At 30.3% G+C, this 24321-nt stretch overlaps 1 protein-coding gene across 2 annotated transcripts in view; it reads right to left on the bottom strand.

Moving 5' to 3' along the window:
- The window catches only part of LOC129908332 (ras GTPase-activating protein raskol-like), a 116669-nt gene that overhangs the window by 8931 nt on the left and 83417 nt on the right, over positions 1 to 24321 (bottom strand). For both annotated transcript variants that reach the window (XM_055984751.1, XM_055984750.1), the window contains exons 2-4: positions 20700 to 20812; positions 20511 to 20537; positions 20189 to 20354 (exon numbers count right to left, since the gene is read on the bottom strand). In XM_055984751.1, coding sequence (XP_055840726.1) covers positions 20189 to 20354; positions 20511 to 20537; positions 20700 to 20812 — 306 coding nt within the window. The remainder of the gene's footprint in view (positions 1 to 20188; positions 20355 to 20510; positions 20538 to 20699; positions 20813 to 24321) is intronic.

Raw genomic sequence — 24321 nt, forward strand, 5'->3', positions numbered from 1 at the left:
GATGGCCGAGCAATTGATAAATAAACGCATGCAAAACCGGTGCGAAAACACCCAAAAATATCGTTTTTTGGGAATAACTCGGCTTCAGAATGTCCTACGACAAAAAATAAAGCTATTGATTGTTCGTTACAACATTTTCTATCGATTTAGTCCACATTATTTTTGTTGAAACAAATAAAAAATAAGTAATATTAAGTCAAAGACGTTTTTTTGTTTAGCAAACTCTTGCCTTATTATTTTGTAAACGGTGCAAGTATTGGCTAAAAAAATAAATTACTGTTGTAGTCCTTTAAATTATCTACAATTTAAAAAATTAGCTCTCTACGACCCACACGAGCCGAGAAATTAATTTTTTTAAAAAAGTTCCAAATGCCCAACGAAAAACTTGAGACAAATCCTCTTATAACAAGAAACAATGAAAACAACCCCTCTCACTGAGAACTATTATTCGACTTATAAACAAGGGAAATTTTTTTAAATTTTCTTACGGAATGATGCTTTCTTAAAATTATAATAACTCGGCTCGTGTGGGTCGTAGAGAGCTAATTTTTTTTTTAAATTGTAGATAATTTAAAGGACTACAACAGTAATTTATTTTTTTAGCCAATACTTGCACCGTTTACAAAATAATAAGGCAAGAGTTTGCTAAACAAAAAAACGTCTTTGACTTAATATTACTTATTTTTTATTTGTTTCAACAAAAATAATGTGGACTAAATCGATAGAAAATGTTGTAACGAACAATCAATAGCTTTATTTTTTGTCTTAGGACATTCTGAAGCCGAGTTATTCCCAAAAAACGATATTTTTGGGTGTTTTCGCACCGGTTTTGCATGCGTTTATTTATCAATTGCTCGGCCATCTTTGGTGATAAAGAGCTGATTTTTTCTGTAAAATGCAGGACATGAATAGGGCTACAAAATAGATTAGAAAAATGTCAATCATAATGAAAGCTTTTTTCGAAATAATGACAAAAATGTGTTTTTTAACAACAAGAATTTGACTTTAAATGGCTGCCATTTTGTATTTACTCACTCAAATACAATGAAATTACATACAACGATAGAAAATATTATAAGGAAGAGAATGTATGTTTATTTTTTGGTCTACGACAATCTGGAGCAAAGATATTAGCTTAGAAGTAAAATATCCCAAAAAATGCATTTTTGCGAATAACTCCGCTAATAAGAATGATCAGGTGGTGAGAAATTGGCTTTAAGACTTTTAAATATACCCCTATCGATCCATGAAATAAAAACTGACAGTGCCTCTCTGCGCAAGGTGAGGCCCTTTTTTCCGACGCTTTGACTGGAGTATAAGCTCTCCGGTCATAACTTCCTAAACTATTTTTCCTATTGAACTATTTTCGCAACACGAAATTTTAAATCCTTCAAGGCTATGATATGGCGCTGCAACATGCGAGTAATGATCGTGGTGGTCGTCATCTCTTTACAAAACCACATAGAATTTTGCTTTCATATATTGTATTTATTTTTGTCATGATTATTTTTAGCTAATTGGCTGAATCTCAGTTTTAAGGCATATCTCGACCTCCTTATAGTTTGTTTTTGTTAAAAGAAAAGCATATGTGTAGAGGAAAATCATAATTTTCCAAGCCATCCGAACTGATCGGGCACAACGCACAATGCGTACGGTTTAGGTACATTTTGTTTATGAATTTAATGTATGATTGCCAGTTTAGGTTTACAAATTATTTCGATAATTTTTCGTTTCGTGCTTATTTATGCATTGTGTTGAATTGAAAGTTTGTAGGTATGTCAATGGGGATAAATAACACACATTAGTTGCAATATATTTAATAGTAAGGTACATTTTGCTATTTTTCAAGAATTCAGAAAAAAGATGAATTGTTTAGCAGCATTCCACAAATTTCTATATTACTGTTTCCATACATAATACCTCTAAGAAGGGTAATCTTAATGTTTATAGAAATAAAATGCTTCAATATCAATGAGTTACAAAAACTAGCCCTTGGCATTTTATCGCGCTTTTTATAATAAAGCAAGTATTTGAAAATATAAGGTTACATGCAAAAATGGATTGAAAGTTCTTTCGGCTATATTTATTTTATTTAATAGTTTGTAACTAAAAAATTGTCAAAAAATTTTAGTAAGTGTTTGTGTTACTTCGAATAAATTCAATTTAAAATGCAACTTGACGGGAAATCCATTTAAAGAAAGGCGCTATGTGCAAATTTGATACCACTTAGCATTGATTTAAGAAAGGGCTTACTTTGTCTTACTAGAAACTTCCTTGTCAAAGTTCTTTGTTTCTAAGTTTTCTTATTTTAAGGGGAATGTAATTCTTTGTAACTATGTATGTACGTTAGAAAAATATTGATATCTTTTTTGATTGTTCTAAAAAAAATATGCAGGGTGTCCCCAAAAAAAAATGGTCCCAAACCAATATTCTAAAAAACACAAATGGTAGCTTATTCAATGTTAATTTCGAATCTTTGTGGTTTTTTGAGGAATGCACTTCTTGTATGTAAAATTTTTAAAAACCCCTATTTTGAATAAGTATTTTTCTTCCCCTTTTCATAAATGATTTTAGTTTTTTTTACATTTCTTTCACTTAAACGGTTAATTGGTGAAAAAAATTAATTTAAAAAATAATTTTTTTTATTTCAAACACGTACAGTTTCGCTAAAAATTAATCGATAGTTCAAAGTTTTGATAAAATGCAAAAAAAAATCTTTAGCATTGATAAACGGAACCTTCATTCTAGTTCAGCTTTGTTTTTTAATTGCATTTTTTAAATTAATGCAATGCAAAAAGAAAATTTTTAGCGATTGCAATAATTGTTTAACCCTTTAATTTAATTTTCATCACGTCTAATGAGTGTTGCAATTGATACCACTGCCCTACCTCTTATTCAGCCAAACATTAAACTAGTTTTCTTCCATTTAACATCTAACAAGCGCCTATATTTTTTTATGTTCAAACTACACAATGCAGTCGATACCTTTAATACTGGATGCCATTATGATGCTTTCTCTGTTGTTGCTTGCAGACGTTTATAAAGAGAGAAGTCGTCGGACGCGTGAATTGATCAATATTGTATAGGGTCAATGTGGGTAAATGTAAACAGGGGTAAATGAGAACATGGCTCATAACAAGCTTCAGTTAAATCTCTTTGATGCATACATAAGTACAAATCGCGGACGCATGTATCTTTTAACTTATACGTAAAGCTCATTGCTGTCAAGAGAGAATTCATTCGACGAGCGTATTTTCCGTGAAAGATAATTTTTTAAAGTGTCAAACAAGTCGTAAGTCTTGCAGAAAAATTAAATATTTTTGCAGATTCAATTAAGTCAGTATAATTTGCATATACTTTTTAGTTTTTAATTTTGATGTAGATTCTATATGAAACAAACAAATTTTAAAATACAGAACATTTATGTCGATTTGCATGTGTTTACATTTACCCCAGAATATTTTTCATAATGGGTAAATGTAAACAACGTATTCTGGGGGTAAATATAAACATATATTTTTGCTGAAATTATTGGTTTTAATAAAAATAAAGTATTTTTAGTCAATTACTATTGGTAAAGTGGCGCGGAGTCACATTTTAAAGTACCAACACCATCATTTTCAGTGTATGATGTTGCAAAATCGGTCTTTGAGGTAAAAAAAAAAAAAATATGACGTTCAGAGCTGCTCAGGATGCATATTGGGTGCCTATATAAAGAATCAAAGGAAGAAAACAAAAACTTTTATTGGAATTTGAAAAAGTTTTTGTCAAATACCATCTTGAACGTTTTTCAAGTCGTTATCCATATCATAAAGAGGAAATTCTAAATTTTAAACCACCGTTTACTTTTACCCCGAATTTGTAAAAAAAACACAAACATGGTGGGGTATTTGTAAACATGCCATATTTGACAGTTATTTAAACAATTTGCGAAATATTTGTTCATATTTATAGAGAAGAATTGCCATCATTTCATATTTGCATTTGAAGATACCATTCAAGTTGTTCCGTTAAAACATATTAAAATCTAAAGTCAAAAGAAAAAAAAGACATGAAATTGTTTACATTTACCCACATTGACCCTACATCTTTCAGCATTCGAACAAATTGAACATTTAAACAGAGCATTGCAATTCAAAATAATAGGGTGAGATTCTTGGATAAACTTTAATTGTTTGTTTATCGGGTAGCGTATTTTTATTTCAAGATATTTGTGAACTTTGAATAAATGTGAACACAAAGACAAGAAAATATCTATTTTCAAGAAAAATTAAAAATACTGAAATTTTATTAGTCATCCTGTACTCCATTTCAACATTTGGATGTGCAAGCAAAGTACACTTAATGAAGTACTACAGCAATATTAATCCTTTTCCATTGTTTAAATGTTTAAATAAAAAATACAAAAGGGAAAACTGGAAGTGCTTAAAAAACACCCATACACTTTGTTGCCGCCACCAGTAACAAAAGGAATTATCCCTTTGAATGCGGAATCTCTAAAAAAAGATTACGATTTTAATTTAAATTTAACTTTAATTTTTACTTGCTGTTTTTTATCTTTTTTTATATATTAAGTTTTTGTTCTCAAATTTTTGTGATAGATTTTTTATTATAAAAATTACTTCTAAATCAAAAACATTTAATTTTTCTTTACGAAAATAAAAATAATATTAAATATTAATTTGGATCTAAGCATTGGAACACTTGCAACTCAAGGTAAAGTATGAGCTATTGAAACACACTTAAAATATTGTTGAAGATGTTAAAGTTCAAATCAAAAGTTTCCATTGAATCTTTGAAGCTATCAAACACCTATTTTTATTTAAGTCATTAGTAAATGTTGCCTATATCTGTACCAATTGATAAAAAAATATTATTATTTTAATGAATTTTCTTAACAAAGTTTGCTAAGATATACTAAGTATAAAGTACATATAAAAAGAAGCTGAAGCATGACCGTAACTGAGCAGAGCACCATTTACTTTGACAAAAATATTAGTTTCATGATCAGTAGGTATTCAATGTCTAATTAGTATTTATTTTTTCTCTTAATCTTATCCAGTTAACATTGTTAAATTAAAAGGTTTAACATATATTAGTACTAAGAGGTGTTTCAATAACTGAATTAATATACCGGTTAGCCCGATTTTTTCCCTTCTGATAGTTCTTAATGTATTTTGAACAAGAATTTTGATAACTGAATGGAATATTATTATAAAAGTCGTTCTAAGAGATGTATTATTTGGTTAGAAAACTGGTTCTTGTCAGAACGCATGTATTATTTGGTTAGAACTTCAGCTTTAGTTATTTTTAAATGACACACTGCTGGGTCACACATACTTTAAGTGTGTTCATTTACATTTTAACTCTTGAAGTTCAAGGTTGCGCAGCATTGATGAATGTACTTACAAAATTTAACTATTTATTTATTTATTTATTTATTTAAAACAATCAGTGGGTTTATAGACCAGTGCCGAAGACTTCAAAAACATTAAAAAGTAAAAAAAATCACAGTAGGATGATACCCATTGGAAAAGGTGGTGAATATGATAAAAATGAAAGGAAAAATAAATTACGGGCGAGCCGAGTTCGGGAAGTGGGTAAATTGAGTTTTTATTGGTTAAAAATTGTATACCTCGATTTCCGGCAAAACTAGTCCTAAAGAAAAAAGTTGTATGGCAAAGTTGTAGTAAGTAAAAATACTACAACTTTTGTACAAACAATTTTTTCACATAACCTCAAAATTTATGTGAAAAATAACCGAGATTTTTATTTTTATCTTTTTCATTTTTTTTTTTTTCTAGGAAATTCGGTGAAAACGTACCTTCTTATGTCCCAAATACGCAGTAATTTATTTAATTTAAAATATTTATTTTTTCATCTTATTTTAACGTAATATAAAAACACCCTTATTTTCAATCGAAAATTCACGTGGCAAAATATCAGCTTTTTTCAAAAAGTCGGTAGGCATTTTTTGGTTAAAATTTCTGCTTTCTGATGGTGTAAAAAAAATTTATATTAGTATACTGTTATAGTAGGCATGTTCTTGTTAAATGCAAAAAATGAAAAAAGCTTGAATTCAAAATTTTTTTATCATTTTTTATAATTTTGGCCTATTTATTAAAATTTACACTTTAATTACTCAAAAACTGTAAGATTTCATGTAACATTGATAAATCTTACGGTTTTTGAGTATTTAAGGTGTAAATTTTGATAAATATTCCAAAATTGTAAATAATGATGTTAAATTGATAAATATTACCTACGGTTTTTGAGTACTCAAAGTGAAAAATTTTAATAAATAGGCCATTTTTTTAAAAAAGATAATAATAAAAAACCAAAAACTCGGTTATTTGAATTTATCACATAAATTTTGAGGTTATGTGAAAAAATTGTTTATATAAAAGTTGTATAAACACTTCCCGAACTCTGCTCGCGCGTAATTCATTTTTCCATTAATTTTTATCATATTTACCAATAGATTTCATTCTTCTATGATTTTTTTTTTGGTTTCAACAATAATCGATCCCGGGCTATTATAGCTATTATTATAATAATATTATAGTTATTATTATAATTACTATCATAATAAGTAATTATGTATCATAGTCGTAGAACACTTTCAAGACGAAATAAAACAAAATGTAATCCCTTTGGGATGCTGTAAATTGCAACGTCAAATAATTATAAAAAAATATATATCGATATCGTCAAAAAGTAAAAAAGAGAAAAATCAGGCGAAGCAGATCACTTGGGTGATAGCTAAAAACTGATAGCGAATAAAGAGTTTTTTGATAAAAGATCCTTTTGCGACTTCTTAAACGATTTTTGAGGATAATGTCTTCAACATCAAGTACAGAAAGGAAGGCTTTGAGAGATTTGGTTTTAATCTCTTTCCGCTCGGAAAAAAGCCGTTCCTTAATACTAAGCATTGTCTTAAAAGGTAGGCAATGAGAGGATCTTAAGAAACACTTTAAATTTTAAAATAATAATACTTCATCATATGGTTGTATTTATAAAAAATCGTCTGAATTGCTCGATAACAAAACGCAATGATAAAAGCAATTTTAACTTATTCTATTTCGATTGTAAAATGGCAGCCAGGTCCAGGTGCTCAAACATGGACATGTTTGAAACAAAAAAAATATGCTCCCTTCTGTGAAGCACAGCAGAGGATCAGTGATGGTTTGGGTTTTTTTCAGCTGCAGGCTCTACCCCGTTACACCAAATCAACGGATTTATGGATCATTTCCAGAATGGAGAGATGTTGGAGTTGATAATGGCTCTATAAAAGGAGAAAGAAATGCCTTTATATTGGCTCTTCCTGCAAGTTATGATGCCAACAATTCTTAAAAGCTCGTAAAACAGTAGTTCGGGGTAGACAATACTCCTGGCTTGGAATAGCCGTAACAATTATCCGACTTAAACCCGATTAAAAATTTGTGTGGCATCTTTAAGTGACAGGTAGGTAAGAAAAAGCACACCTCAGCAACTTGAAAAATGACTAGGAACACATTCCTAGTTCTATTTTATTTAATTTGGCCGAGTCCAAGCCTCGTTGGTGCCGAGAAGTTTTCGAAAACTTTTTTTTTTTATAAGTGAATTGAGAATAAGATGATTATTATCTCATATAATCCCACGGGTGGCTTCCAAGCTGGGGGGATAAAGAAAAGAATGCTGCCTGAGGTAGGGCTCGAACCCACATCTCCAGGTTAGCAGTCATGCACTACATCCACTGCACCATTGCCACCCTCAACAAAATATTAACATTGAACATTTACATCAAAAATCCGGTTAGTCTTTCACAGCCGTACTTAATTTTCTGGCTGTACTTAATTTTTCAATTTTTTGTATGTATTAAAGATCATTATTTTCTGTTGAAATTGCTTAAAACAATATTTTGTTCCAGTTTTGTGTTATAAAATTTTATTTGATGAAAATGACAAACAAAAATCCGGAATGTTTTTAGCAGCACTGTACTTGCTCATAGTTAGCTTGAAATTTTTGTATTCTTTCATGCATATGCATACAGTAGGTATATTAAAAAAGTTTTTTGTAATTGCAATACTTCAAAAACCTAATCAAAACCCTAGCAATTTGAATTTTTGACCAGTTAAGTCTTTTTTATTTTACTTGGTGCTATATTAGGTGAATTTTCGAACGGAATAGGCTTGTTTTTAATCTCAAAACCATTAAGTTTTTGAATCGGATTTTCTTTGTTATAACTAGAGAATTTAAGTATCTATAAATAACTTCTGTTCTATTAACACAAAAGTTCTATGAAATCTTTACATAATTTACTACACGCAAGTTCTTCAATGCCATGTTTCTAAAATAGTTTCGAAGAAGTTGTAGATACTACTCATTAAAATTTAATTTTTTCCTGCTATACGTGCGACTTTGAGACGTATGGCGTGGAAAGAATTGTATTATATTTTTTATTACAAACTCCCGGGTATTTGTTCAATTGATTGGATTTTTTATATCACTTCTTTAAATGAATCAAACTTTTTAACATTTTTCAATAAAAATTTTTTTCAATAATAAAATTTCATTATAAAAAAACGGTGTTTATTTTAAATTGCAACATTACTCAAACGCTTCTAAAAATGTTTGCTAAAATTGTTTAATTCATGTTAGAGGGAGAGAGAGTTTTTGAAAAAATTGGTCTATGTGACCAAGTAACAGTTACGGTAAATTAAGTCCTTTAGGACAATTTCAATTTCAACTCTAGGGAATCTCTCAACATTCATCATAATCATAACTGATTGCTTGCTCAATTTTGATTTTTGTATAAACCATAAACTTACCTTAAAGTACCTACCTACCTATGTATGTAGGGTAAGGTGGTATAAGAGTGCGCATTTTAGACAAAACACCAAATAAAACAATAACAAAAAAAAATTTAACTACTTTTTTTATATATAGTTTTTAGTTTATAATCAAAGCAACGAAAAAAACTTAAAACTGGTAACAAAAATGTATTAATTCAATAGTTATAAACAAAATACCACATTAGGTCATTTGCGCACTCTTATACACACTATTGTGGTAAGAGTGCGCAGCTGCGCACAGGTGTAAGTTCGCACAAAAATCGCAAATGAAACTGCCTATCTTTAAATAAACAGAGTATTTTTCGACCTATCACTCCTTGCATGAGGAACATTCTATTTAGTCTTCGATTAATGGTTCCGAGAAAATTTCAATATTTCCTAGCAGCGCCTCAAAGTGTGAGTTTGTTTTGTGTGGGTGGTGAATTTTTTTTGGTATAGAATTTCGGCATGATATATGTTTTGAAAACAGGTGAGGTACTGCTGTGGGGGCAAGACCCCCCCTAATCCGACGAGTTGAGCCGTGTGACGCAAGCATGCCGCGGCCCCTACAGCGTGCAATCTACCCCCTTTCCCCTTAACCTCCGTCTTCAAATATGGGAATCGTGAATCTTGGAAGAATGATTCTGGAGCTGAGGATCATGGAAGCAACGGTCCTGCCCACGAAGAAGACATGGTTGTCTCCCATTACCCTCCCTATTGCCTGGTTTCAAATGGCTTGTTTTTTGTAAAACTTGTATTTGGTTTCTTTTTGGTTGGAATTGCTTTTTCTAGCTGCTGTTTGCTGGTATATGGACAAATGCCTGTATTTTGAAGCCTTGGATAGCATTTACTGCTTTTTTAACCCGCGCACTCTTATACATCATCATGGTATGCGCACTCTTACACGTCTAGACATGTAATCGAAGAATATATACAGCTGTGAACACAAAAATAGCAGTTGTTGCCGCCACCAGTAACAAAAGGAATTATCCCTTTGAATGCGGAATCTCTAAAAAAAGATTACGATTTTAATTTAAATTTAACTTTAATTTTTACTTGCTGTTTTTTATCTTTTTTTATATATTAAGTTTTTGTTCTTGATAAAAAAATAATAATAATAATAAATAAATACATAATAACGATCAAGATGCAATATTTATTTTTTTTTAATTTTCACCAAAATTCATGAAAAAACCCTATTTATCCACATGATAGAGCTCTCGATCATAGTATCCGGCTCGAAGGACCATGTTTCAATAGCTCATACTTTACCTTGAGTTGCAAGTGTTCCAATGCTTAGATCCAAATTAATATTTAATATTATTTTTATTTTCGTAAAGAAAAATTAAATGTTTTTGATTTAGAAGTAATTTTTATAATAAAAAATCTATCACAAAAATTTGAGAACAAAAACTTAATATATAAAAAAAGATAAAAAACAGCAAGTAAAAATTAAAGTTAAATTTAAATTAAAATCGTAATCTTTTTTTAGAGATTCCGCATTCAAAGGGATAATTCCTTTTGTTACTGGTGGCGTAACAGCACAGCTGCGTGATTCAAGACTTTGGTGGAATGGTCCTTTATGGCTACGTCAACCAGCTATCCATTGGCCAAACTATCAATTAAAGACAACATCTACTGAAGATTCAGAAATTGCAAAAGAAGAGAAGTTTAACGACAGGGATTCACATTTCAGACAGTATCACAAAGAGTTAGCAATGATGAGCGTGACCTTGCGTGGTGTTAATCTTCTTGAACGTGCTTCAAAAATGTTTCAGCTGTGTCGACTCTCTGCATGGCTTTTTAGATTTATGCATAATATACGAGTAAAAAAAGAGTATCGCTGGAAAGGTCCTTTGTCGAATAAGGAGATCAAGACAGCTCAAGAATTCTGGGTTCATGAAGAGCAGCAGTTGTACTACTCTAAGGAGATTAAAGCACTAAAGAATGAACACGATAAAAGTATTGATCCGCTAAGCCCAATTGCCAACTGCACTCCTTGGCTTGATAACAAGGGGCTGCTGCGATTAGGTGGTCGATTAGGTCGAGCACCGATTCCAATAGAGCAAAAGTATCCCATTCTTCTACCTGATGTCAGTCCTTTGGCAAAGTTGGTGATAAGAGAAGCTCATGAAAGGTCTCTACATGGCGGGCCTAACGAAACTATGGCCTTTGTTAGGCGCAGATTCTGGATAACAAATCTCCGCCGTGCCGTCCGAAAACATAATTGGGATTGTGTGATATGCACACGGCACAGGCACCAAGCAACAACACAAATGATGAGTGAACTCCCTACAGATCGAGTGACACCATGTAGACCTTTTAGTCACACCGGAGTTGATTATGCTGGGCCATACTTGCTTAAAGCACGTGGAGGTCGTTGCAACATTATCGAAAAGAAGTACATCGCAGTATTTGTTTGCATGGTTACTAAGGCGGTCCATTTGGAATTAGTTGAAAGTCTATCAACAGCAGATTTCATCCAGGCTTTTTTAAGATTCACAAGCATTCGAGGTGCCTGCTTACGTTTGTGGAGTGACAATGGTAAGAACTTCGAAGGTGCAGCGATAGAACTCAAGAAAATGCTTCGAAGTTGGAATGAAATGGATATGGCAAAAGCATTGCAGAAATATGGCACTGAATGGCGATTTATCACACCAGCTGCACCGCATCAGGGCGGGCTTTGGGAAGCTTGTGTGAAGTCTATGAAATACCATCTCCGAAGAGTGATTGGTCCGCACAAATTAACGAGCAGCGAATTTCAAACAGTTTTGGCTCAAACTAGTGCTGTAATGAATTCTCGACCACTTTCGGCCCTCACAGAAGATCCAGAGGATTTGTATTTCCTTACTCCAGCACATTTTCTTATTGGAGAACCGATCATACAGCCTTTTGGAGCGAACGTTTCGGAAATCCCGGACAATCGTTTGAAATCACCACAGAGAATTCAAAAAATGACCCAAGTATTTTGGAAGGCATGGGCCCAAGATTATCTGCATCAATTGCATCAACGGACGAAGTGGCGACAACCACAACCAAATTTGAAAACAGGCGATTTAGTAATTATCCGTGAAGAGAATGTTCCTCCAACTTTCTGGAAGACAGCTAGAGTGATTGAGACATTCGCCGGGGCTGATGGTTTAGTCCGAAACGTTCGGTTGCGAGTCGCATCTTCAGATTGGAAGTTGAAACCAAGAGAGAAAAAAGTGCCGTTCATAATCTGGGAACGTCCAATACAAAAACTGTTCCGGCTGCCGATAGAGACTGAAAGTGAAGCAGAGCATTCACGGGGGGAATGTGTTGCCGCCACCAGTAACAAAAGGAATTATCCCTTTGAATGCGGAATCTCTAAAAAAAGATTACGATTTTAATTTAAATTTAACTTTAATTTTTACTTGCTGTTTTTTATCTTTTTTTATATATTAAGTTTTTGTTCTCAAATTTTTGTGATAGATTTTTTATTATAAAAATTACTTCTAAATCAAAAACATTTAATTTTTCTTTACGAAAATAAAAATAATATTAAATATTAATTTGGATCTAAGCATTGGAACACTTGCAACTCAAGGTAAAGTATGAGCTATTGAAACAGCAGTGCTTACACAATTTTCATTAGCTCGAAAAACGTAATCTAAAAGGAATCAGGTCTTAGCAAAGTGATTGACAAATTAGCTAATTGGCAAAGTATCATTCTTTAATAGGCTCCAATAACCAAAAAAATAACTACACATTTCTGATAGCGCTATGGCATAAACAGAGCATGTGCTGGAAGCTAAGCTACTAGCCTAAAGTCTGCTAAAAGCACCATTACTGACGAAAAATCATGTAGGAAAAAATATTAAGTTCGTAAACGATTGGCCCAAGATGCAAGTAAGGAATTTTCTATGCACTAATGATACCAAAATAGTTCTTTTTGTGTTCAAGGGTCTTTTGATATTCTCCTTATGGTGCCTATGCCCAAAAATAACTAGTTTTGTATCATTAGTGCATAGAAAGTTCCTTAATTGCATCTTGGGCCAATCGTTTACGAACTTAATATTTTTTCCTACATGATTTTTCGTCAGTAATGGTGCTTTTAGCAGACTTTAGGCTAGTAGCTTAGCTTCCAGCACATGCTCTGTTTATGCCATAGCGCTATCAGAAATTTGTAGTTATTTTTTTGGTTATTGGAGCCTATTAAAGAATGATACTTTGCCAATTAGCTAATTTGTCAATCACTTTGCTAAGACCTGATTCCTTTTAGATTACGTTTTTCGAGCTAATGTTACTATTTTGGATGTTGCTGTATCACTCACCTTTTCAACAGGTTATTCTACGATATCTCAGATGAACTGGTAAGTTTTTTCCTCTTAATAAAGTTTATTTTATTGAACTTTATGCCAATTTAGGCTTAAAGAAGCAATAACACTTTCAAAAATCGTTTACCTACCAAAAAAATGAAAAAAAGTTACATTTGGAAGCTTGAAAGAGAAAAAAACAAAGACACTGCTATTTCAATGTTCGGGCATAAACTAGAGTGTTTCAATAAATGCCCTATCCAAGACAGTGATAAGCATATTTAAAAAGTTGAAAACCTTGGATATGATAACTGAGGTCCCGCCGAGTACAAAATATAATTTTAAACTTTTTTGCAAAGCAGCACTTTAAAAATATTTAACATTTTATGAAAATTGTGTAAGCACTGCTATTTTTGTGTTCACAACTGTATGTATTTCACAATGCACTTTATGACCAATCTTACGTGTTCCTTAAATGTTTCTTTTTGTCGACTTTTCAATGTCCCATACTTTGTTTATTGTTATTTTTTGTTGTTAAGCGGAAAATTTAATTTGTTTGGCAAGAAAAATTGGAAAAAAAGGTGCTAAAAAACTTAAACTTAACTAGCACCTCTGTTTACTAACACATTTACATGAAATTTTGACAGCAGATCAAACTCACTTAGATCTTTCCAAAATAAGTGCATTCAGTCTTATATCCCTTTCAAACCGTAGAAAATCGCTTTGCGCACTCTTATCAACCGCGCACTCTTATACCATCCTACCCTATGTATATCAAAAGTAAAAAATCTTTAAACAAACCCGAAACAGACATATTTCATTTCGAGAATATTGAATTTTCGACGTGTCCATAGCTTGTGATTATGATGTACCTTGTAGTGAAGAAGCATACGTATTAACGACGACGTATTAACTGATGTAAAAAATAATAAAATAGCTATAATACATGATTCATATTCAGTGAAAAAGAAAACCTTAAGCCGACAAATTGATGGTCTGAAGTCGTGTTTTTTTATTGGAAGATAATAACTAAGTACTGTCAACATTGAAAATTGACTTGCATCGAAACCTCGACTTAAAAAATCGATTGCAAAATATAACAACGCTTTTGGTAGAGATAATAGTGCGCAGTCTGTAAACTGTAAACACGAATGTTTGTTTTTTGTTCAGTGTACTATAATGTACCTATTTAAATATATCTTCATCGAACAAAATACAGAACAACATAACAATTCATTTCTATTTTCACAATTAAGGCTTATTGTTAGATAGGTATGAGACAAAACAAAAAAAAAACCAAAACAAACCATTTAAGGGAAATGCTGTGAACATTAATTCATTTCTAACCTACATTATTATTTAAATGCATTGAAGTAGTGAAAATTTCATTTCATTGAATCTATCAAAGATGTTGTGGGAATACACATATTGGCGCAGGTGGTTCAGTTAAATAAAAACAATTGTTTAAATATTTTTTATTTACCTACATTCCATGTAGAAATCGAGTTCTTTATTATGTATGTAGCTATTTAGATAAAAGTATCGTTTTTAAGTCGAAGAACCCGCAAGTAGGTAGGTATAGGTATATCAAATGTATGTAGGTAATCCAAAATCCATAGAAAGTGGGGGCTCAACTGCGGGCTTTATTTTTTATTCCAAGTTTTGATGTATCTTGTATTTTGCTTATTTCTTTTTTTATTATTATTAAAAAAACAACACTCTTGAAACTGAATAAACAAAATACATATATTTTTGTATAAGCATTATTCACACATAGGTATATAATATACCTTTTTATTTTCCCATCTGTTTCAAGAAATAATATTTATAATTAACAAGATTCACAAAAAGAAATAATTTGCCCGCGGCCTTATACACTACACTGTCAAATGATGACGTTTATGTGCGCGTTATTTGAATACAAAAAGATACACGCACTTTGGGGATCCCAACACATCACAAGCGAACGACAGAACCGTTAACTCATCCACCGGAAGCCAAAAGTGAACTAAACTAAAAGTGGAGAAACGCTATGAAAACGGATTTCATTCAATGTTTTTGTAAGATACTGATACTGAGAAACTGGCATGGGCATCAGAGAGTCTTGCTGTGTGTTCGAGGTGAGGTAGTTCATGCGTAACGAGAGTTCGGTTCATTCACTTGAAAAAGAGTAGTCTTATCCATGAAAGCCGCATACCTATACACTTACTTTATAATTCATCAAGCATCTTTGGAGGAGATAGCTTTTGTTTCAAGTTTATTTTGTTTCTGCTTGGTGCTTTTGCTATGTGTAAGGGATGCCACCTGTTTTTAACTATATTTTTTGTGCGTACATTTTCGAACAACAATATATCAATATGCCTACAATTAGTTGTTTTTTCTCACATTACCTTTCTTTGTCCATCAGAATGGAACTTTTTTTTCGCAAAAATTTTGCAAATCCTTATTAAGTTTTTTATTTTTTCATTCGGTACTTTACGGCAAGTAGTAAAACAATTTATAAAAACATTACGTTTAAAAGTTTTGTATTTTAAAGGAAGTGGAAATTGAAACATACAAAATGTTATTTACACGATGAGTTGGAGAAGTTTATTTTATTATATTTTATTTTATTTTATTTTATTTTATTTTATTTTATTTTATTTTATTTTATTTTATTTTATTTTATTTTATTTTATTTTATTTTATTTTATTTTATTTTATTTTATTTTATTTTATTTTATTTTATTTTATTTTATTATATTTTATTTTATTTTATTTTATTATTTTATTTTATTTTATTTTATTTTATTTTATTTTATTTTATTTTATTTTATTTTATTTTATTTTGTTTTGTTTTGTTTTGTTTTGTTTTATTTTATTTTATTTTATTTTATTTTATTTTTATTTTTATTTTATTTTGTTTTGTTTTGTTATTATATTTTATTTTATTATATGAACATGAACATTAACACATTTATGGCAACCCTGTTCTGTGCTTATTCAAAAGCTTTGGAGGTTTGTGGTTACATTCTGGTTTTGGAGAGTTTTATGTACTATAATAGTACTACGTTTATTTTAAGAGTAGTGAAGAAATCAACAAAGCATTTTGGAATTGAAACACACTCCACAATAAAAGAGTCATTCATTATGTCTTATTTTGGTTAAAAATGTTTTTCGGCCTCGACTTTGACTTTGATGCCTTAGCTCTTAGATTCGGCACCTGTTATCCTATGGATAACAATAACACGAATATGTTGCAAGAATTCTTACTCATTTGATAAATTAATATTGATTGCCATAGTGCAGAGAATAATGTTTACAATATTTGTTCTTAAGAATAAGGACGTCGCAATTCTGCCGTCTGTTTGTTATGACATTTCATAATTAATAAACTGGATAAATGAAGGAAAAAAAATATATTAAAAAGAGAAAAGTAGTACCTATGTATATGATAATAAAAAACTAATAAAAAAAATTTAGTTATATAAAATTAATTAATTGAAAAAAATTCTTAGTTATATTTTGGTCAATGTATTTGAAAATAAAAGATAAGAGGAGCTACAACAACCATTTCGAACTTTGTTTGTTTTCAATTTTAAAAGATTTAGTAATTGGCTGAAGGAGCCAATTAAGTAAGCAGTCTGTTTACTTAGTAAATGACTAAAATGGCTTTAGCATTTTACTTAATCGTTTTTAAGTAGCAATGAGATTTGGTGGAATAGGACTTATGATCTAAATTCTCGGGTAAGTATCGCCAAATCAAATTCATTCGTTCAGAACGATGAACGTTTTCGTATCGTTTTTAATAGAATCTGGCCCAGTTGTCTCCTTCTTGCCATTTTTATTAGTTTAAAACTTAAAAATGCATTTCGGTGTACGCCATGATTTGGTAGAAGGTATCTAATTAGGCTTACAGGTTTGAGTTTAGTGTAAACGTGTTATAAATAAATTATTTGAACACGCAAACATACAATGTATGTATCTCATTTACTTGAATACTGTCGTAACCAAAAAATTATGAATATTGAGTAATTAATGCAAAAGTTATTAGAATAGTCCTGCAGAAAGTCATTCCATAATTTCAAAAACTGATGAAGAAGGAATACTAGTTTTGTTTTCGAAACTCAGGAGTACTAGTTTTGTTTTAGAAACTCACTTTTTACATACAAAAATAGATACATACTAAATTTAAAACTCTTTTCGTGAAAAAAAAAAACAATTTTTTTAATTAGGACAGTGTTCAAGTATATGAACGATATGTTTATAGATTTTCAAAAAAATACTTACTGAGGACCATTAACACTAATTCCTGTACTATCTATGATTAGATTACATATTTACCAAAGTATTTGAATTTATTTTAGTTGTATTTAGATGTCTATCACTTCTTGACCTACATACTTTTTATAAACATACACTTGTTTCTCATTTTTGGTAGGTATTGATTTATTTTTGTCACCGTCAAATAAAACATAAATAATTTTACAAGTTCTTCTACGTATCAATGTTGCGTTCCATAGTCGTCAAATTTTATCGTTGCGTGTGCGATTTGTAAGACACTATAATATATTAATTTAAGGATACCTTTTTTCAACATACCTTGCAATTAGCTAAGATACTTGGCACTCCTTTTGATTTATAACTTAAAGGTGGGTTAAATGAAACATAGTTAATTTGAATGCGAAAGAAGTTAAGTGATAACTGGCTTAAAAATGTTGCTTGTTGTAAAAACACAGTTTTTTATATGTTTGGACAAGTCAAAGAAAAAAAGGGCCTTATCTTGAGGCACTGCCAGTTTTTATTTCATGGATCGATAGGGGTATATTTAAAAGGCTTAAACCCAATTTCTCACCACCTGATCATTCTTTTTAGCGGAGTTATTCACTAAAATGCATTTTTTGTGATATTTTGATTCTAAACGAATATCAATTTGTTCCTTGTAATATTGCAAAATTTTAGTTGTTAAAAAACACATTTTTCTTATTATTTCGAAAAAAGTTTAATGCAATGATTATCATTTTTCTAATTTATTTTATACCCTTCTTAATTTCTTGCATTTTAAAGAAAAAAATCAATTCTCACTCAACAAAGATGGCCGAGTAATAATTGGTAAGTGAATCGCAAATATTGGTGCGATTATAGAATATCTCGGCTTTAAGACAAAAAATAAGGAAATAGGAAATTAAATATTCGTTATAACATTTTCTATCGATTTGGTGGTCATTCATTTTGTTTAAGCAAATAAAAAATAAATACTATTAAGTCGAAATTGTCGTTTTCTTAAAAAAATAATTAGTGACTATGCTTCTGGGCGCAAAGTTAAAGGACGGCGGACGGGGTTGGCACCCCCAAATGCTAATTTTTTTTTCAAATCTGCCTGGTTCGACTGCCCTAGGTTAGCCCAGGATTTTTTTCACTAGCCCACCCTTACTTCTAAAATTATAACGGAATTATTTTTTTCACTTCAAAAATCTCTCTCGTTTGCCCAACGGTAGCCATAAACAATCCATATAACATTCCTGTTAAAAAGCTTATATTGATTTGAGTCACTACACTTTTTTACACTTTTTCTCAATTAACCATGGTAATTCCAACAAATTACATCACTTTTTTTCGTTAGCCCACCCTTAGTTCAAAAAACGTTTTTGAAATTACCATCAAAAATTAAAAATCAAAATTCGTTTTAAGCCCAATTTTATCAAAAAAAAATTGAATTTTTTGAAAAATAAAAACGAAATTAAAGTTAGCAGAACATGGACTTGTATTGAAAATGAAAATATTTTTTTATGGAAAATCTCGGAAAATTCTTCGAAAAATGGGGTACTTAACTTAAATTAGTCAAGCACTTAATTATTCAACATAATTTGAAAGACAAATATTTTTTTTCGAAAATCAGAGAAAAAAAAAATTATTTTTGGAAACAAAATTTTGCTCGAAAAATTTTTTGTTGGATTCGTAGAGCACTAAATTAGGACTTAAATATTATTCCAAACGCGGTTTTCATACTTACAGTTAAAGGTATTTTCTGGTAATTGCTCTGCTAACTTTAAATCAAGTTAGCTGAACATTAATTTTTTCCAAAAGTAGTGGAGCACTTAATTTAATTTTGGGGTACTTATTTAGCATACTTAAAGATCCAATAGCAAAACTTATGTTCAGCTGACCTTAATCTGCTAACTTGAGGGGCATAGATAAATAGCCGACTCTTGCAACATTTTTTTAAGTCAAAATTGTATTCAGGCTCATAAGTGTGGAAAGTTTTGGCGGCTAACTTGGGAGCGGTACGATTGATCGCAAACTAAAATCTCTTATAACAAAATCTCGCATTTTTGCAAAAATCACGCAAAGCTAAATTTCGCATTTTTAACATCTCACATAACAAAATCTCGCATTTTCAAAATCCTGCACATTAAAATCTCGCATTTTAGAAAAAATCTCGCATTACAAGAATTAGTTTAGAGCGTAAAGTATCTTAAATTTAAATTGCTTTTTTGACAGCAAAATGTATAAGCAACAGATTAAATGAAGGTCGAATTCGACAAATTCACATGCATTAAGTTCTTTTGACTCCAACATTCAACAGTTGACCCTGAACACTTTAAAAAACTGGCATAGGCGCCTGACAGTTAACAAACCTTTTCCTTTTCTATTTATCTCTTCAAAACAAAACGAAAACAACAGAAGAGGGATGTTCTGGGCTTTCCTTAGCTAGCAATATCATGTACGTTTATAATCTCAAATTGAAATAAAATATTTATTAATTCGCGCGCGCGAATTAATAAATATTTATTTCAATGCGAAATTATAAATTTCGGGATTTTAGTTTGCGAGATTTTAATGTTGCGAGATTTTGGTAAACGAGATTTGAAATTGCGAGATTTTGATAAAAAAGATTTCATAATGCGAGATTTTAAGATGCGAGGTTTTAAGAACAAGATTTTAAAATGCGGTTAATCGTACCCAACCCGGCTAACTTAACGTTTTTTTCGGTGCTGAACACAAATTTGAAGATAACTATTTTAGCAACTAAACTCTTTTTAAAGAAAACTTTAAAGAAAAAAGAAGCATTTTATTTAAATTAAGTAAAAGTTACCCTATATATCATAATAAACTTACCTAAATCACTGTAGAGAGTTGTATTTGCTGCAATGTCTATTGGACAACCATCGGATTCTTCCGTTTCTTCACAAACTGTTGGAGGACCTTTCCACAGAGCTTTCGCCGGCCTTCGAACACGATCTAATCGGACTCTTGGGTATTCATTGAAAAGGACATCTGTTAGCTGTTCAGACAAAGATTTAAATTTAAATTTCATTTTCTAACCTCAATCGATTGAAATAAAATTAAAAATTCAAATTCCTTACAAATTACTCCCTTGTTATTTTATTTAAAACCCAAATTATAATCTGAATCCTATATATTTTACTGATATACTAACCTCTTTATTTGGAGTCGCAGGAAAAATCTACATTAAGTGCATTTGTTAGTAATAAGTTCAATCCAAAAATGTTATGATTTAAGTGTGATGTACGTTAAGTTAAAGTGTAAAAAATAAGAAGAGACAGAATAAGAGGATTATATTTATAATCTAGCTAGTTCAAACTTTAGAAAAATATATTTTAATTACCGAAATTTCTTCACTACAATATGCAGTGAATGATTGCTCATCCTGTTGAAGTACGCAGTAAAGTGGACCCCATGGCAGCATTATGTTTTTTCTAGATATTTCGCCTTCATTTTCTGAAAAGAAATTCTACTTTGAATTTATTGTATATGTATGTATATAAATATAATTTGCGTTTATCTTTATTTGTCTTTTTTCAAAATATTTGACAAAACATCTGAACACTATCAAAATGGATTTATAGAGTTAAACAGACATCCAGAGAGCAATTTAAATTTATTTGGATTTAGCAAGATTGGATTGAAGTGGTGAATATTATGGATTTGGATTTAAATTTCCTTACATCCAGATGTATTTTAAAACTAGTGAAAAATATGGCCGTAAATGGACTCTTGAAAATAATCTATGTACATAAACTTCAGTGGCTCGTTCTTTTATAAAACAAAAGTTAACTTTGGTTGTTGTGTCAAAAAATCGTTGTTTTTGTTTTTTGATAGAAAATTTCAACTTTTATTTAGGAACTCTTTAACAAATTTGGTGAATTTTCTTATATATAAATAAATTCTTTTATTGTGGGCTTAAAGTCAATTTTATTCAATTTTTATATATTATATTTTTTGGCGCAACGTTTCAGGGATGGTTATCCCCTTCATCAGGCCTTTAAATAAAAATATTTTAAATAATTAATAAAATATTTATAAATTACAAAGTTGGAAAACTTACAAAATATAAACAATATTTGATGAAAACAAAATTATTTATGATTTTTACAAAATAAGCAAAATATTTAAAATGAAAACAAACTCAAAATTTAGTAGTAAAAATACATAAGTAAGGTAATTTAACTTTTAGCTTAATGACTATATATAATACTAAGAAGATCGGACTGCGATGGTCTTAGTATTATATATAGTCATTTAGCTAAAAGTTAAATTACCTTACTTATGTATTTTTACTACTAAATTTTGAGTTTGTTTTCATTTTAAATATTTTGCTTATTTTGTAAAAATCATAAATAATTTTGTTTTCATCAAATATTGTTTATATTTTGTAAGTTTTCCAACTTTGTAATTTATAAATATTTTATTAATTATTTAAAATATTTTTATTTAAAGGCCTAATGAAGGGGATAACCATCTCTGAAACGTTGCGCCAAAAAATATAATATATAAAAATTGAATAAAATTGACTTTAAGCCCACAATAAAAGAATTTATTTATTTAGGAACGACTAATGTTACATTCTGCTGATCTGTCTAAACAAAATTGTTTAATATCAATTTTATAAGCAAGAAAGAATTAATTTGGTACTGTAACAATTCTTTAAAATTGAATTCAAAAATATGCATTACCTATATATGTAAAAAATTGAAACAAAAATATGCATTATATATGTAATTTCATATATGAAAACAAACAAAAAATTCACTTCTCACATCTTCCCCTTTCGTCACCATTTAGTTGTGTTTGACAGATTAACATTGAAACTCAAGTCCAGAAGCTGAGTTGGAAAAAGTTACAAAATGAAACTATTTGATACTTTAACTTAAACACTTTGCATTAAGGAACGATGTTGTGACGTCACAATGTTACATTTTGTAACTTCTTTCTCAATTAGGAACGATGATAGATAACTATTGTAAACAAATAAACATCGGCGAATCAGATAATTGAAAATAAATTTAATTAACACTTCGCTTGTTGATATTCTGTAAAGTTCGGATAGCTGAATACATATTTGCATTCTCTGACAGCTACCTCGCAAAATAATTTTAATATTACTTTAACTTTTTTAAATAAAACCAAAATTAACAAAAGGGCAAATTATTTAAACTGTACCTACAACTTGAAAATCGATTGATCGATATCCACCTGCAATTAGAAAAAAGCCCAAACATCCGAAGTATTTTAGCGTTTTCAATGTTATTGAAGACAAACACCCATGGTATAGAGATATTCTTTATACCATGACAAGTACCAGACATAATCATCATCTCCAAAAATTCGGAGTAGGGTATAACAATTTTATTTCAATGTAGAACTTCTCGAAAATGTTAGATGTCACTTTTTATTGAAACATTTATTCACTCATCACCGCTCTCGGCAAAAATTCGAAATTCGAGCACCATGCTACTCCGAAAACTTTCAGTACTTTATCTTGTGTGTGTTCTAAAATCGAAATTCACAAAATTAAAAAAAAAAAAAAAAAAAAAACCGGAACACAAACCTCTTCGAATTGGTTTGGTTATGTGGAACTACACCTAATTCGAACATATTTCGAAAATGTTTAGTATGATGGTTTGTGTATTTACTTAGATGGAGTTTGAATCTTTGTATTATTATATAATTATACAAAGAGATATATATATTTTACAAAGAGAAATATATAAACAAAGAAATATGTATATATAAAAATTTTCGTATTTGAAGATGTATTTGGAATTGTTTGGGTATATAAAACAGTACATATGTAATTCGAAAATACTATGAAAAGATTTCGTTATAATTTGACGAAATATTAAAATACTTATAGAACACTTGGGAAAATTTTATATCACGAATTGCTAGATGGCGACAGGAACAGAAATTTTTAACCACATTTCGGAGTTTGTGACTGAACTAGAATAACACTGCAATAAATAGCTAGATGGCGTGGAAGAAAAGCCGAAAAAATATATTTAAAAGTTATTAAAACAAAATAGTAGATGAAGAAGATTTTTTGTGGTTCATTTAATTTGAAGTAGCTACGCGTAGTAGTAAGGTTGACCCACTGATCTCTATAATACACTGGATAGTGGATATTGTATGGAGTATAGGAGTTTGGGTGAGGCAAATTGAAGATTTTTAGTTATGTAGGTACCAGCCAACATCCGACATCTCGCTCTACCATTGAAGAAGAAAGACGAGATGAGATGTCCCGTAATATATTTGACATCCAGGTCTTGTGACTTTTGCTTGTCAAACATAAAAAAAAGTTTAATTATTTGCAAACAAACTTAAATAACGTAACAACAAAAATATTATTAAACAAACTTTAATAACGTAACAACAAAAATATTATTTTTTTTTTTTTTTTTTTTTTTTTCACTTCAGATTCTTTGATGTAGTCAGCTTAGAGCAAGCTGTATACTACTATCAGAGGGTTCATCATTAGTGCATGTGTTAGTAGTTAGTAGGACAAAAACAATTAAATACTATCCACATGCACAATTTACAATTAATATTAGCTAAAAATGATATACTAACATATTTACAATTTAAAAATCTAATTAAATAAATTTTTTAATTTCATCTTGCTCATATTAAAGTCAATATCGTTTAAATTATAAAGTTTGCTCATTCGGTTAAGAGGCTCGTTTATACCATAGTTTGTTCTATGAAAGTCAATATGTAAGAGTTCAAATCTTCGTAGGTGGTGAGATCCTCCCGGATAGTTAAAGCCAAGGCAACCTAATAAGTCAGGAGCGTCAAGTTGGCCATTAATTAATTGATGAAAGAATATAATATCGTTATTGACACGCCTTTGTTGCAAAGTTTGCATGTTTAAAAGTTGAATCCGCTGATCGTAAGGTGGTAAGTTGTAAGGATCTGTCCAAGGTAGACCCTTCAGAGCAAAGCGTATGAAA

The sequence above is a fragment of the Episyrphus balteatus genome, chromosome 2 (genome assembly GCF_945859705.1).
Source record: "Episyrphus balteatus chromosome 2, idEpiBalt1.1, whole genome shotgun sequence".
Taxonomy (NCBI): domain Eukaryota; kingdom Metazoa; phylum Arthropoda; class Insecta; order Diptera; family Syrphidae; genus Episyrphus; species Episyrphus balteatus.